The sequence below is a fragment of the Triticum dicoccoides genome, chromosome 5A (assembly GCF_002162155.2).
Source record: "Triticum dicoccoides isolate Atlit2015 ecotype Zavitan chromosome 5A, WEW_v2.0, whole genome shotgun sequence".
Classification (NCBI taxonomy): domain Eukaryota; kingdom Viridiplantae; phylum Streptophyta; class Magnoliopsida; order Poales; family Poaceae; genus Triticum; species Triticum dicoccoides.
The window spans coordinates 391012656-391027449 of record NC_041388.1 but is presented as its reverse complement, the minus strand read 5'-3'; the positions used below and the strand labels follow the sequence as shown (position 1 = coordinate 391027449).

The 14794-nt window shown below is 47.7% G+C and overlaps 1 protein-coding gene across 1 annotated transcript; it reads right to left on the bottom strand.

Moving 5' to 3' along the window:
• Window positions 1-517: 517 nt before the first annotated feature.
• On the bottom strand, window positions 518-6102 carry LOC119301734 (microtubule-associated protein futsch-like). The gene is made up of 5 exons (XM_037578715.1): window positions 5706-6102; window positions 3212-5565; window positions 1527-1937; window positions 1203-1432; window positions 518-1087 (listed from the first exon to the last, which is right to left on the bottom strand). Exons 1-5 carry the CDS (start codon window positions 5900-5902, stop codon window positions 818-820), a joined length of 3462 nt encoding a protein of 1153 aa, XP_037434612.1. The 5' UTR covers window positions 5903-6102; the 3' UTR covers window positions 518-817.
• Window positions 6103-14794: the final 8692 nt, after the last annotated feature.

Sequence of the window (14794 nt, the reverse complement as noted above, 5' to 3'; positions counted from 1 at the left end):
CTTTCAACGGTGAGCCCCCCTCTCCGCTCCGCTCCAAAGCAAACACCCCAACTCCCGCCGAAAAGCAGAGAACTCTCCACGAACCAGGGACGCCACGCCCGCATTTACCTTTTGAATTACAGTGACAAAACCACCTCACGACAGAGCGTAGAAAGTGAAGAAACTACGACACAAGCCGGCCAGTCCCTGAGTAATGAAATGCTGGTTCCATCGCTTCCGGTTCGGTACTTGTGTTGTTAGGATCAGTAATAAGGCCGCCATTAGACGCCTCATGTGGCAAGCAAAAGGGCACGAGGACTGTTCACCCGGAGGCCAGAGGGGAGGTCAGAGCGACCAATGCTCGTGGCTACCAGCACCGGCACAATCCCGCACACACCTTATTGCCGCGGGAAGCATGCCTTGTGCCGTGAACAGTTGGTTTCAGAAACGGCAATCTGCACATTCTGACGGATGCACGATGGCTTCATTACAACTTGTGCTACTAGTATTTTCTCTAGCTAGCTAGAGCTAGGGGGTGTAGTAAGTATAGTAGTAGTACGTTCTGATGCTGATGTATGGCTTCATTACAATCGTACTGTTTCCTAGCTAGCTAGGCTAGGGGCTGCAAGTAATAAGTAAACTTATATACCATGGGATGGCTCTGTGGCCTATGCCATGTTCATCAGGTTACAGTCATAGGCACCCGACCTGTGTAAGCTGTAGAGAACCGGATTACTAAGAGGCTGAAAGGAAAAAAAATTACCTACAAGCCGTGGATTACATGGTGAGGATTGCTTTCGTGGAGGGAGAAAAAGAAGAGAACAAAATCAGAGATGGTTTATGTTTTGTACTCCAGGCAGGGGAAGAGCAAGAACGAAGCCTCCCTGTGGATCCGCCTGTTGTCGACCAGCATGATCTTGTCCAGCTTCGCCTTGCACCACTGCAGCTGGTCGCCGGTGATCCTCGGCATCCTCAGCACGCGCGCCACCAGCCGCATGTCCACCTGCGAGAAGAAGAGGTTCTGGTCCGACCGGTCCTCCTTGGGCTTCTTGAACTTCTTCACGATGCAGTTCCCCGTCCTCAGCAGGTCCTTCAGCCTCTTCTCTTTCTGCACCACATCAGTAGGTAGTGTCACAACAGAGTAACAGTACTTGTAAGGCACTGTAGCAAATCATCTCCTTGCCGGCTGTGTACTAGTAGTATTGTGTAGAAGTAAAGCTTACCTTCTGTAACGTGGCGTGGATGGCCTTCACAAGAGCCTCGTCCCTGGGGTCCTGGAGCTCGACGTGGGCAGTCGACAAGCCCTTCAGCACCGACGTCTGCGGCTCTTTGTCGGCCTTGATGAACTCCCACAGAATGTGCATCGACTCCTCCATGACGACCTCCAGCTCCTCGCTCGTTATCACGTAGTTCCCCTTGCGTTGGTCCTCCATTCTGTCCTTCAGGCTGTCCTCTGCAACCCAAACTTCACGTTAGAGCTCATTGTTTCAAGCTAAATCCAGTAGCAGACGTCGCACAATTGACTGCTAAAAATTCAGAATTCTCACCTCTTATCACGGGCACTTGCAAGAAGTTGCGAAAGGGGCATCGTTCCTTGACGTAGTCTGGCAGCCGAGGGCCCTTGAAGGGCTCGTCCTCCACAAACCTCTGCACCATCACCTGAAACTGCTGGAACTCCCCGGCCACCTGGTTGTAGTGGTGGCTGTGGTAAGGGTCGGATTCCGGCAGGTCACAGGCTTGCTCGTACTGCCACCGGAGGAACTCCCACGACAGGCACATCTGCCCGACGTAGACCGTCTCCAAGTCGCACCGGAGGTCCTTGAGGAGCCGGTCCGATGGATCCTCGGGTGATCTCCAGCGAGCCGATCGGAAATTGTGCGACAGGATGGATAGCGCCGTTGGTGACAAGGCCTTCATAGAGTTCGTCGACTGTTGGGGCCCTCTGAGCTGGAGAAAATCTGCAGTGACATTCAGTACATCAGCACGTTAATTAAAGGCACTAAAGAAAAAGAAGGTAAGAAATCCATTTCACGGAGCATGCTGAGCTGGATGAAATATTATGTTGCCAGTATAAAGCAAGAAAGAGCTTCGTCTGTCCTCAAACAGCTTTAAAAAGCTAGTAGATGCAATGCTTCATAGACACAAAAGTTGCAGGCGATGTGAATAGCATTTCTGCAGCAGTCCTTTCTTTAACTAGTAGTATCCTAAAGGAATGGACTACGGAGTTCTGCATTCTTCCTAGAGTTGAACAACCAACTGAAGAACATCTCTCTTTCCCCATGCAACCTCTTTGGGTAATAAGGCTAAGTATTGAATCTGGGTAATTAAATGTGGAGATCAGTTTTCCCCTAATCAATCACCATAGCTTTTACCGGTGGTACTTTACCTGCTTTTACCGGTCACCATACCTTTCAAGAGAAGATGGGTTTTTGGGATAAAGCATTGTGTGATCCCGGTCAGTAATTCCACCGATTAAAATCACGGGAGAAAGGATTTAGTGACAGCCCTAAATTGCAGCGTAGAGTAGGCCTGACGGCGCTATCTCCCGCGATTTTGTTAGGCATGCAAATTGCGGGGTGGTTTCCCAGCGGCAATAGTGGCCAAATCGCGGGTGATTTAAAATCATGGTTAATTACCTTGGAACTTGTTATCCCCCCTGCTTTCTCTATTAAATATTAAGTTGAATTCTCACATACTCTAAAGAAAAGTTTACATTTGAACCTAGATTGAAATAAACAAAATTGGATAGTTTCATATTTAAATATAATTATTGAATTAGTGGCTTCTAGTTAGAGACCCCTTTTGCCCCTCAACTTCGATAAATTTTCGTTAGAACATTTTGGTGCCAGTTTAAAATTCTAAGCATGTTAAGATCACTTTGAGCGTTTCCTCATTAGAAGGAAGATTGGGCACAAAATATTCATCATTGTATTCCCCTCGATGACAAAATATTTGTGCTTTCCTAATAATAGGTTAAATCTATTATTAGTATGTGTCTAGGAACAAATAAATATTTAAGCATTATCTACAGAATAATACTAGATATCTGCGATTATGATGAACCAATTGAATACTAGATCATGGAGCATAAAGTACCATCGTTTCAGAGAAAGGTGGGTGTGCAACCTAATTTTTCCTATAGAAAACATGTACAGTTATATTTAGGTAAAAAAAAGGAAAAGTGGAATCAAAGAGAACTTGGAGTAAACTGGTAATGTGAAGTTAGGCATACCTATGGCATACATCTTCTGAAAGCACAGGATGTCAAACTTCCTCATCCTCTCCCTGTAACTCTTGAAGAACTTGTTCAGCTCATCCATCGGGTCCTCGCGCAGGAACTTGGCGTCGATCCTCCATGGTTTGAGGTCCTCCATCGGCGCCTTTGGTGACTCCGACTCCTCCAGGATCGTCGGCAGCCCGGCTGACCGCACCTTCTTCAGCTCTAGCTTCAGCTGCTCGATCAGGTCTTGGTGCTCCCACAGTGACTCCAATTCGTCCTCTTCTTCCTCTGTCAAGTCCTTCCACTTGCCTTCCTTATCCTCCTCCTCGTCCAGAGACTTGGCCTTCTCGGTAACTGAAAAGTGGACATGTCGAGGGGCTTTGGCTAGATGATCATCTGCACTAGCATGCTTATCCTCTGTTGGCTCTGAAATGTTCTCGCCGTGAGGGATTACTCCATATCGATGATCATCTCTACTGAACTCCTGCTCTGAGTGCTCCGGGGTGGTACGATCGTCAGAAACTGCTGCATATGACCGATAATTTGTGTGGGCAATTGCTTTGTGATCATCGGAGCTGAGTTCATCTGAATGAACATTTCTGCTGACAAATTGTTTCTCTGAAGGCTCAGGGCTTCCCATGAAATCATAAGCAACCTCGCCTTCTTCCTCTTCTTCTGTACCAGCAATTTCTTTCCAAACATCAGATATAAGTTCATGTGAGTGACCTTCTACTAAAACAAATTTCTGCTCCGGATGCTCTGGGCTTCTCCTGTCATCAGTGTCTGTCTGACCATTCGTACTGGCTGCTTCTTCTCTGTCACGAGAAACAAGCTCAGGTGGATGACCACTTGTACCGACAAGAAGTTCCCTCTCTGATGGCTGTGGGCTCCTCTCGGTATCATCAACTGCTTGATGAGACGAAACAACCAATTCTCTGTCAGTGGTTACCTCTGGACTGCTCTTGGCATCAGAAATGGCTTCGTATGAATGATCGTTTATGGTGATAATTTCCTTCTCCGAATGCTCCAAGCTGTTCTCAACGGCGAATTCGGCGTCATACACCGGTGCCGCGATCATCTTCTTCTTGCTGCTCGAGGAGCGGTCATCGTCATCGTCGTCGCTCATGTCGATGCTGCTCCCCTCCCCTTCGACGATCTTCGCCTCGGCCTCTTCGGCTTCTCGGGGTGTTCCCGTCTCGTCATCCTCTTTGTACTCGGCTTCCGGCGAATGGGTCCGTGACCACATGTCCTCGGGGTACTTGACGCTGTCCGGCGAGGCCTGGGCGACTGAGCCCGGCGACACCGTGGTTGCCGACGAGTCCCGGAAAGACAGCTGCAGCATGTCCACCTCCTCCAGGGATTCCATGGCCTTGAGCACCTTGGCCTTGTAGCTCCGCAGGCTGGCGGCGTCGTGCACCCCCGCCGAGAAGTCTTTCTCCGAGTGGAACCAGTCGCTGTCGGAGTCGACGACAAGCTCCTTCACCGAGTACCCGTCGTCGCTGGCGCTGGAGTCTGAGTCGGAGTCGCCGAAGCCGGAGAACTCGGAGGCGAAGCTCGTCCTCCCGCTCACGGCGCTGTCTTTGGACACCGAGCTCGCCTGCTTCCGCATGGACGGCGCCCTCTTCGTCAGCGACGCCACTCTGTCGTACGCGACGGGCTTGTCCGCCGGCAGGAAGTCGTTCGCCGTGACGGAGTTGCCGCGGCGAGAGGAGCCGTCGACCACTCTCCGTTCCTCAAGCTGCGCCGCCGGCTGCAGCGGCGGTGGCGGCACGAAGGACTCCTGGACGCGCACCGTCATGGTCTCCGGCTCCCTGACGAACCCACGGAAGTCCCGCTCCGTCAGGAACCGGTAGTTGTGCGTGGCCGGAACGATCTTCGGCTCTGCGTCGACAGCCTCGCCGCTCGGCTCATCGTCGTCTTCTTCTTCTTCCACTAGCACCTCTGCTTCCTCTGCTTCGTGCTCGTGCTCTTGCGTGGCCACCGGAGCGAATGGAATCAGCGATTCCTTGCCCTGCTTTTTTTCCTGGTGCTCCTCCTCCTCCTTCTGGACTGGTGCTGCTGTCGAAACCACCGGGGCCTCTCGCGGAATTTCAGGCATCTGATTCTGAAAGCTGAAGCAGAGGCTCGACGGAGAGGCCGGAGCCGGCGGCGGCGAGGCCGGGGCGACCGGCTCGGGCGGCGCGTCGTCAAAAGCGCGTTCGTAGGCGGCCATGCCCTCCACGAAATCCTCCTCGCTGGCGTGCACGAAGCTGAAGCTGCGCATCATCTGGAGAACCCTGTCGTCGTGCGCGTCCGCCTCCCCGTCCCTCTCGTCGCCGGGGAAGCCGCCGCCGCGCGGCCTCCTCTCCGTCTCCTTATCCTCGCCCCTGATGACAACAAAAACAAGTTACGGAAACCCGCCAATCAGTCGTGCCACCAACGAACGACGAGCTAAAACAGCGGGGAGCGATCGGGAATTCAGAAAGCCCGAACCCACGGGAGACGGAATTCAGTTAGTCTTAATTACCTTGGGGAGGAGGAGGAGGAGGACATGTAGGCGGAGGCGACGTGGATGGCGGCGACGAGCGCGACGGTGAGGAGCCAGAAGAGGAGCGGCGTGGAGGCGGAGGAGAGGCCCACGACGGAGTGGATGAACCCGCCCGAGCCACCGCCACCGCCACCAGCCGCCGCCGCGGCGCGGGCTCCTTCCCCGACGACATCCATGGCCGCCGCCGCCGACGACGCTGCTACCTTCCTCACTAACCCGCCTTCCAAGCCAACATAGCCAGTCCGGCGTACCAGCTCGTATCTGCCGCGCCTACCGCCACTGCCGATCCTGCCGTCCTATGTACGCCGTGGTCGTCGCGGCGTGCGGGGAGGGGCGGGCGAGGAAAACAACGCGGCAGCGGCCTATGTATGGTATGCTATGCTATGTAGCGATCGAGCGAGGGGGACGAGGCACGGGGAAAGACGGACGGAAAGATAGCCCCCGCCCCCAGCGATACGGACGCGGCAGCTGCGATTCGACCGCGACCGCGACCGCGACCGCCGCGCTGCCTTCCCAGGGAAGCCCCCGCCCAGCCAGGCCGCTACAGGCACGAACGCACGAACGGGTCCGGTCGGACCGCGTCGCGCTCGCGCCCTACGAAAGCGCGACGTGACGCCCGCGCACCTGATCGGACGGCGAGGAGGCTGTTTTTACCGGCGGACGGCGGCGGGGTTGGGTTTTGTGGCGGGTGGGGCGTCGGCCTCGCGTGCGACCGGCCGTCGCCAGGTGGGGGTTAGGTTAGTGTGGAGGCTGACTCGGCCGGAACAGCAACAGAAGTGCCGCGTGCCGCCCTGTGCTTTATTTCCAAGAAGATCCTTTCCATTCGTGCTGTTATTTCGCGGGATCCTTTCCGCTCGTGATGTGTTTTCCTTCCTTCCTTGCGCGACACAGATGCCTTCGCGCGGGGGAGGGGAGGGGAGGGGAGGGGAGAGGAAACGGACCGGGCACCAGATGTTTCACCGGGCGGGGTGAGGCGCGTGTCCGGTTGCAGATTCGGCAGATATTGATTGGATGGATACCTGATCTCTTCTTTTGGATCGTCTTAATGCCGGGGTCCAACAAAGCCGCGTGCCAACATATGGCAGCCATTGATCATCGTTCCGGTGTTGGTTATCTTTGTTTGCGGCATGCAGTAAACTAGTACGTAGAAGACAGGATTAGAGTAACATAGTGGTATCTTACCCGGTATTATGCATTTGGGACTAGCAAACATGCTGGTGTGGCAGACAATTAAAGAAGTGAGAGAGGATTAGAGTAACATAAGGAATAGATACCGTATCATAATAAATGCTATTATGCTATTATGTGTCATGTATGGTAATAAATAAGATAACTTATGATATTAGTATGCACTATGAAGTTAGTATTATACACTAGTGTCATATGCATGATATTAGTCTATGACACTCCTCATTATGAATAGCCTAATACGGTAGGGATGTAAGATGATGCTTTGCGAGAGTGGCGTTTTGGTACATGCGGAGCACGCTCCTTATTTTAAAATGTGTTTTAAACATATTTTTCAAATGTCAAAAAATTTCAAACAAAAACTTGGCATGTATATCTTGATATCGTACATGCTCACGAAGTCGTTTCGTGAAAAACCGACAACTTATGTGTTGTGTGTGAAAAAGACAAAACCCGGTGTTAAAATATGCTTTTCACAAGATATCCTTTTGTCCTTTTTATACAAGCCACAAAAAATGTCGGTTTTCTCCGAAACTTAACATGCACACATATAATGTCGAGATGTATGTGCCAAATTTTTGTTTGGAATTTTTTCAGACTTTGAAATATACTTTTCACGTGCAGGAGCGCGCGCTCGGAGCACCAACAGATTTCCGTTTCCTACATCATTTATCATATTTTTTGTTATCGGATTTGGAGCGGAGTGGATAATGACAGAATGCTGATTGGACTATGGATTTTATCTGGTTACGGATTTGGAGCGAAAACACAACGGGCTTGGATCAGAAACGGATAAAAAATACGGGGTTATACCTGCAATCACATGATTTATTTCTAGTACTAGTATGCAGATGGGAGAATATCAGCTGATACCATCACTTGAGTGCTACCATGATACCAGTTTGAAAATTTTAATTTTACATGTGTCAAAAAATTTCAAAAAATTTGTGAATGTTCATCACATGTGTCTACAACATCTAAAAAATTCAGATTAAAATCCGAAATACACAAAGAGAAACAAAAAAGAGAATCCAACATGAATAGTGGCAATAAAGACAAAATGGTGAATAGTGTCAAAAATGACACTATTCACATATGAATTTCTCTTTTTTGTTTCTCTTTGTGCATTTTGGGTTTTGATCTGAATTTTTTAGAGGTTGTAGAAACATATGTGATGACTATTCACAAATTTTTTCAAAAAAAATTGACGCATGTAAAATTAAAATTTTCAAACTGGTATCATGGTAGCACTCAAGTGATGACATCACCTGATATTCTCATGTATGTAGATAATATAAACACATCTATTTTTTATCCAACCACATAACACTAGAGAGTGGCCAAGTCCTTTGGTGTCAATAACACACACACACAAGTAATTTTAACATGCTCCCTTTTACCCTCTGATTTAACATGAGAGGTAAGAAGATAAGAGTTAGTCAGACCACTGCTTAATGAATGAGTCAGATCTATTATGTACTCCTACCTCTCATGTGGGTGGGTGGGGTGGGGTGGGGGGGGGGGTTAAGAAGACCATGCTAAAATTTGCCCACACCAATAGGTAATAATTTATATGTGGTGATTCCATTTTGTATAATTTGGCATTTCGGCTTGTTAAGGCATAAATTATCGCATAATCCTATTTGATAACCTCGGATATTTCACAGCCGCCATATATTACTGATACCATATTCACCGGATGGTTGATCAAAATCCGTAACCGCATTCATATCTCGTGGATTCGTGCAATTGCACGCCATATCTTTAAAAACGGATGTGGATACAGATTCGGAGCGGAAATTATGTGTACCATTTACATCCCTACAAATGCCAATAGGCAGCAGCAACACAAACGATTGGCGATCGAACACGCCGAACCAATAGAGAGGGCAGGAGGAGGTCCAACCAGTCACACACGTGAACTGCCTAGAGTTCACTTCCATGACAGTTCCAAACAAAACTTCATTTGTGTTGAGTTTATTAGATGAGCTTTATCACCTCCTGCAAAAAAAGAAAAAGATGATCTTTATCTCCTTTTTATTTTGAATGTATTCAGTTTACATAAGTTTGTGGCATATACTCACCTGTGGTTCAAAATTTTGCAACCTGCGTTTTTCTGGCAAGCAAAAGCAACTGGAAGCAGATATGTGCATTCCTTATTGTCCCCAATGAAAAATGACCAATGCTTATAAGATAATAACTAAAACGCTACCGTCCACCCGATGAATGAAGCCGCATGCATCGACTGCCTTCGTGGTAGTTGGATCTTTTTGATCAGGCTGATCCACAACCATCTTCAACCTTTACAACTTGACCCCTGTTGCAAAGCAAGGAGCGCAACAGGGTGCCTGTTACAAAGGTTGGCCACAACGTTCCATCACACGACTAGCCTTGTGGCTAACCTTGTACGTGACGGTTTGTTTTCAACCACCGCCGGTGAGGTCGTCTTGCCCATCGTGCGCATTCGCCCTCTTGTGCATCGCCACGGGAGCCACCCTACACCGCGCCACCACGAAGCTCTGCCACCCCTGCCTCTACCCGATAGCGGAGCCCGTCCGAGCACCTCCACCTACAGGACGTCGTCGCTGAGAGCCTCCATGCTGGATCTTCGTTGTCGAATGCCTACCCTCAAGGATCCAGCGAGATACGCCACGCGCCGTGGAGCGCCGCCAACCTCGTTGTCGTCTTGTCACCACCTCGGGCGATGCCAACAACCACATCCGTTGTGTCGTTCATCCGCACTCGACCCTGCTTGTGCGCATCTAAGTTCCTCTCAGGAGGCGCGTATATATCAACATGGTCGTGTTGCAATGGCGAGGGTCACACATGAGACGGAGATGTTTTTTTACAACAAGGCTCTTTCGCGCGAGACACAGATGCCTTTTTGCAACAAGGCTTTTGTTGCGGGATGTTTATGCAACAAGAATCATGTTGCAAGCAATGCACGCTACAGATCGGATGGCTCGTGACCCGACTGATCTTATGATCAGTTGGCTCACTCGTAGCACGCCCTATATAATAAGAAATAAAACTTATGTTGCAAGAACCCAATCCACGCTGCAGTATGCATGGCTCGATCAACTCATGGTGTCGCCATAAGACCATTAAAACTTGATTGTAGTTAGGGACGGTGGCTTGGACGGTACAATATTGCCTCGGAGGTGTAGGGTTTTGGAGCATGGCCAACCGAGTTAAATAGCCAGGGTAGTCAGAGTGGGGGGTTGAATGTGGAACGTCGATATATGCTTCTCGTTCACTATGCCGGTGTGAATGTCCCGAAGGCGGAAGCCCGATCAGCCAACATGAATGCGGGTAGGTGTCATCTCATCTGGTCATGTTGATACGTCCCCGTCGTATCTACTTTTTCTAACATTTTCCCTCTTGTTTTGGACTCTAATTTGCATGATTTGAATGAAACTAACCCGGACTGACACTGTTTTCAGTAGAACTACCATGGTGTTGTTTTTGTGCAGAAATAAAAGTTCTCGGATTGAAAGAAACTCTGCGAGGAATTTTTATACAATAAAAGAGAATTTCTGGAGCCAAGAACCATCGGAGTGAAGGAAATATGCCCTAGAGTCAATAATAAAGTTGTTATTTATATTTTCTTATATCATGATAAATGTTCATTATTCATGCTAGAATTGTATTAACCGGAAACTTGATACGTGTGTGGATACATAGACAAAACACAGTGTCCCTAGTATGCCTCTACTAGACTAGCTCGTTAATCAAAGATGGTTAAGTTTCCTAACCATAGACATGTGTTGTCATTTGATGAACAGGATCACATCATTAGGAGCATGATGTGATGGGCAAGACCCATCCGTTAGCTTAGCATAATGATCATTAAGTTTTATTGCTATTGCTTTCTTCATGACTTAAATACCGGAGGAATGCCTTGTGTGCTATCAAACATCACAACGTAACTGGGTGATTATAAAGATGCTCTATAGGTATCTCCGAAGGTGTTTGTTGGGTTGACATAGATCGAGATTAGGATTTGTCACTCCGAGTATCAGAGAGGTATCTCTGGGCCCTCTCTGTAATGCACACCATAATAAGCCTTGCAAGCAATGTGACTAATGAGTTAGTTGCGGGATGATGCATTACGGAACGAGTAAAGAGACTTGTCAGTAACGAGATTGAACTAGGTACGTGTTGGGGAACGCAGTAATTTCAAAAAAATCCTACGCACATGCAAGATCCATCTAGGTGATGCATATCAACGAGAGGGGAGAGTGTTGTCCACGTACCCTTGTAAACCATAAGCGGAAGTGTTATGACAACGCAGTTGATGTAGTCGTATGTCTTCACGATCCGATCAATCCTAGCACCGAAGGTACGACACCTTCGTGATCTGCACACGTTCAGTTCGGTGACGTCCCACGAACTCTAGATCCAGCTGAGGTCGAGGGAGAGTTTCGTCAGCACGACGGCGTGATGACGGTGATGATGAAGTTACCGACGCAGGGCTTCGCCTAAGCTCTACAACGATATGACTGAGGTGGAAATCTATGGAGGGGGGCACCGCACACGGCTAAACAATCAACTTGTGTGTCTATGAGGTGCCCCCTCCCCGTATATAAAGGAGTGGAGGAGGAGGAGGAGGAGGGCCGGCCCTCTATGGCGCGCCTCAAGGGGGGAGTCCTACTCCCGGTGGGAGTAGGATTCCCCTTTCCCTTGTTGGAGTAGGAGAGAAGGAAGGGGGAGAGAGGGAGAAGGAAAGGGGGCCGACCCCCACCCCAATTCGGATTGGGCTTGGGGGGGCGCCCCCACCTTGGCCGCCTCCTCCTCTCTCCCACTAAGGCCCATTAAGGCCCATACACTCCCCGGGGGGTTCCGGTAACCCCCCGATACTCCGGTAAATGCCCGAACTCATCCGGAACCATTCCTATGTCCAAACAGAGCCTTCCAATATATCGATCTTTATGTCTCAACCATTTTGAGACTCCTCGTCATGCCCGTGATCATATCCGGGACTCCGAACTACCTTCGGTACATCAAAACACATAAACTCATTATATCGATCGTCACCAAACGTTAAGCGTGCGGACCCTATGGGTTCGAGAACTATGTAGACATGACCGAGACTCATCTCCGGTCAATAACCAATAGCGGAACCTGGATGCTCATATTGGTTCCTACATATTCTGCAAAGATCTTTATTGGTCAAACCGCATAACAACATACGTTGCTCCCTTTGTCATCAGTATGTTACTTGCCCGAGATTCGATCATCGGTATCTCAATACCTAGTTCAATCTCGGTACCGAAAAGTCTCTTTACTCGTTCCGTAATGCAACATCCTGTAACTAACTCATTAGTCACATTGCTTGCAAGGCTTATACTGATGTGCATTACCGAGAGGGCACAGAGATACCTCTCCGATACACGGAGTGACAAATCCTAATCTCGATATATGCCAACTCAACAAACACCATCGGAGACACTTGTAGAGCATCTTTATAGTCACCCAGTTACGTTGTGACGTTTGATAGCACACCAAGTGTTCCTCCGGTATTCGGGAGTTGCGTAATCTCATATTCATAGGAACGGAGAAAGAAATAGCAATAAACTAAACGATCAAAGTGCTAAGCTAACGGATGGGTCAAGTCAATCACATCATTCTCTAATGATGTGATCCCGTTCATCAAATGACAACTCTTTGTCCATGGCTAGGAAACTTAACCATCTTTGATTAACGAGCTAGTCAAGTAGATGCATACTAGTGACACTCTGTTTGTCTATGTATTCACACATGTACTAAGTTTCCGGTTAATACAATTCTAGCAAGAATAATAAACATTTATCATGATATAAGGAAATATAAATAACAACTTTATTGCCTCTAGGGCATATTTCCTTGAGTCTCCCACTTGCACTAGAGTCAATAATCTAGATTACCTTGTAATGTTTCTAACACCCATGGAGTCTTGGTGCTGATCATGTTTTGCTCGTGAGAGAGGCTTAGTCAATGGGTCTGCAACATTCAGATCCGTACGTATCTTGCAAATCTCTATGTATCCATCATTGACTTGATCGTGGATGGAATTGAAGCGTCTCTTGATGTGCTTGGTTCTCTTGTGAAATCTAGATTCCTTTGCCAAGGCAATTGCACCAGTATTGTCACAAAAGATTTTCATTGGACCCGATGCACTAGGTATGACACCTAGATCAGATATGAACTCCTTCATCCGGACTCCTTCATTTGCTGCTTCCGAAGCAGCTATGTACTCTGCTTCACATGTAGATCCCGCCACGACGCTCTGCTTGGAACTGCACCAACTGACAGCTCCACCATTCAATAAAAATACGGATCCGGTTTGTTACTTAGAGTCATCCGGATCAGTGTCAAATTTTGCATCGACGTAACCATTTACGATGAGCTCTTTGTCACCTCCATAAACTAGAAACATATCATTAGTCCTTTTCAGGTATTTCAGGATGTTCTTGACCGCTGTCCAGTGATCCACTCCTGGATTTCTTTGGCACCTCCCTGCTAAACTGATAGCAAGGCACACTTCAGGTCTGGTACACAACATTGCATACATGATATAACCTATGGCTGAAGCATAGGGAATGACTTTCATTTTCTCTCTATCTTCCGGAGTGGTCAGGCATTGAGTATGACTCAACTTCACACCTTGTAACATAAGCAAGAACCCTTTCTTTGCTTGATCCATTTTGAACTTCTTCAAAACTTTATCAAAGTATGTGCTTTGTGAAAGTCCAATCAAGCATCTTGATCTATCTCTATAGATCTTGATGCCCAATATATAAGCAGCTTCACCGAGGTCTTTCATTGAATTTTTTATTCAAGTATCCTTTTATGCTATTCAGAAATTCAGTATTATTTCCGATTAGCAATATGTCATCCAGATATAATATCAGAAATCCTACAGAGCCCCCACTCACTTTCTTGTAAATACAGGCCTCTCCAGAAGTCTGTATAAAACCATATGCTTTGATCACACTATCAAAGCATATATTCCAATTCCGAGAGGCTTGCACCAGTCCATAAATGGATCACTGGAGCTTTCACACTTTGTTAGCACCTTTTGGATCGACAAAACCTTCTGGTTGCATCTTATACAACTCTTCTTTAAGATATCCATTAAGGAATGTAGTTTTGACATCCATTTGCCAAATTTCATAATCATAAAATGCGGCAATTGCTACATGATTCGGACAGACTTAAGCATCGCTACGAGTGAGAAGATCTCATCGTAGTCAACTCCTTGAACTTGTCGAAAACCTTTCACGACAAGTCAAGCTTTGCAGATAGTAACATTACCGTCAGCGTCAGTCTTCTTATTGAAGATCCATTTATTCTCTATGGCTTCCCGATCATCGGGCAAGTCAACCAAAGTTCACACTTTGTTCTCATACATGGATCCCATCTCAGATTTCACGGCCTCAAGCCATTTTGCGGAATCTGGGCTCATCATTTCTTCCTCATAGTTCGTAGGCTCGTCATGGTCAAGTAACATGACCTCCAGAACAGGATTACCGTACCACTCTGGTGCGGATCTTACTCTGGTAGACCTAGGAGGTTCGTAGAAACTTGATCAAAAGTTTCATGATCATCATCATTAGCTTCCTCACTTACTGGTGTAGGAATCACTGGAACTGATTTATGTGATGAACTACTTTCCAATAAGGGAGCAGGTACAGTTACCTCATCAAGTTCTACTTTCCTCCCACTCACTTCTTTCGAGAGAAACTCCTTCTCTAGAAAGAATCCATTCTTAGCAACGAATATCTTGCCTTCGGATATGTGATAGAAGGTGTACCAAATAGTCTCCTTTGGGTATCCTAAGAAGACATATTTCTTCGATTTGGGTTTGAGCTTATCAGGTTGAAGCTTTTTCACATAAG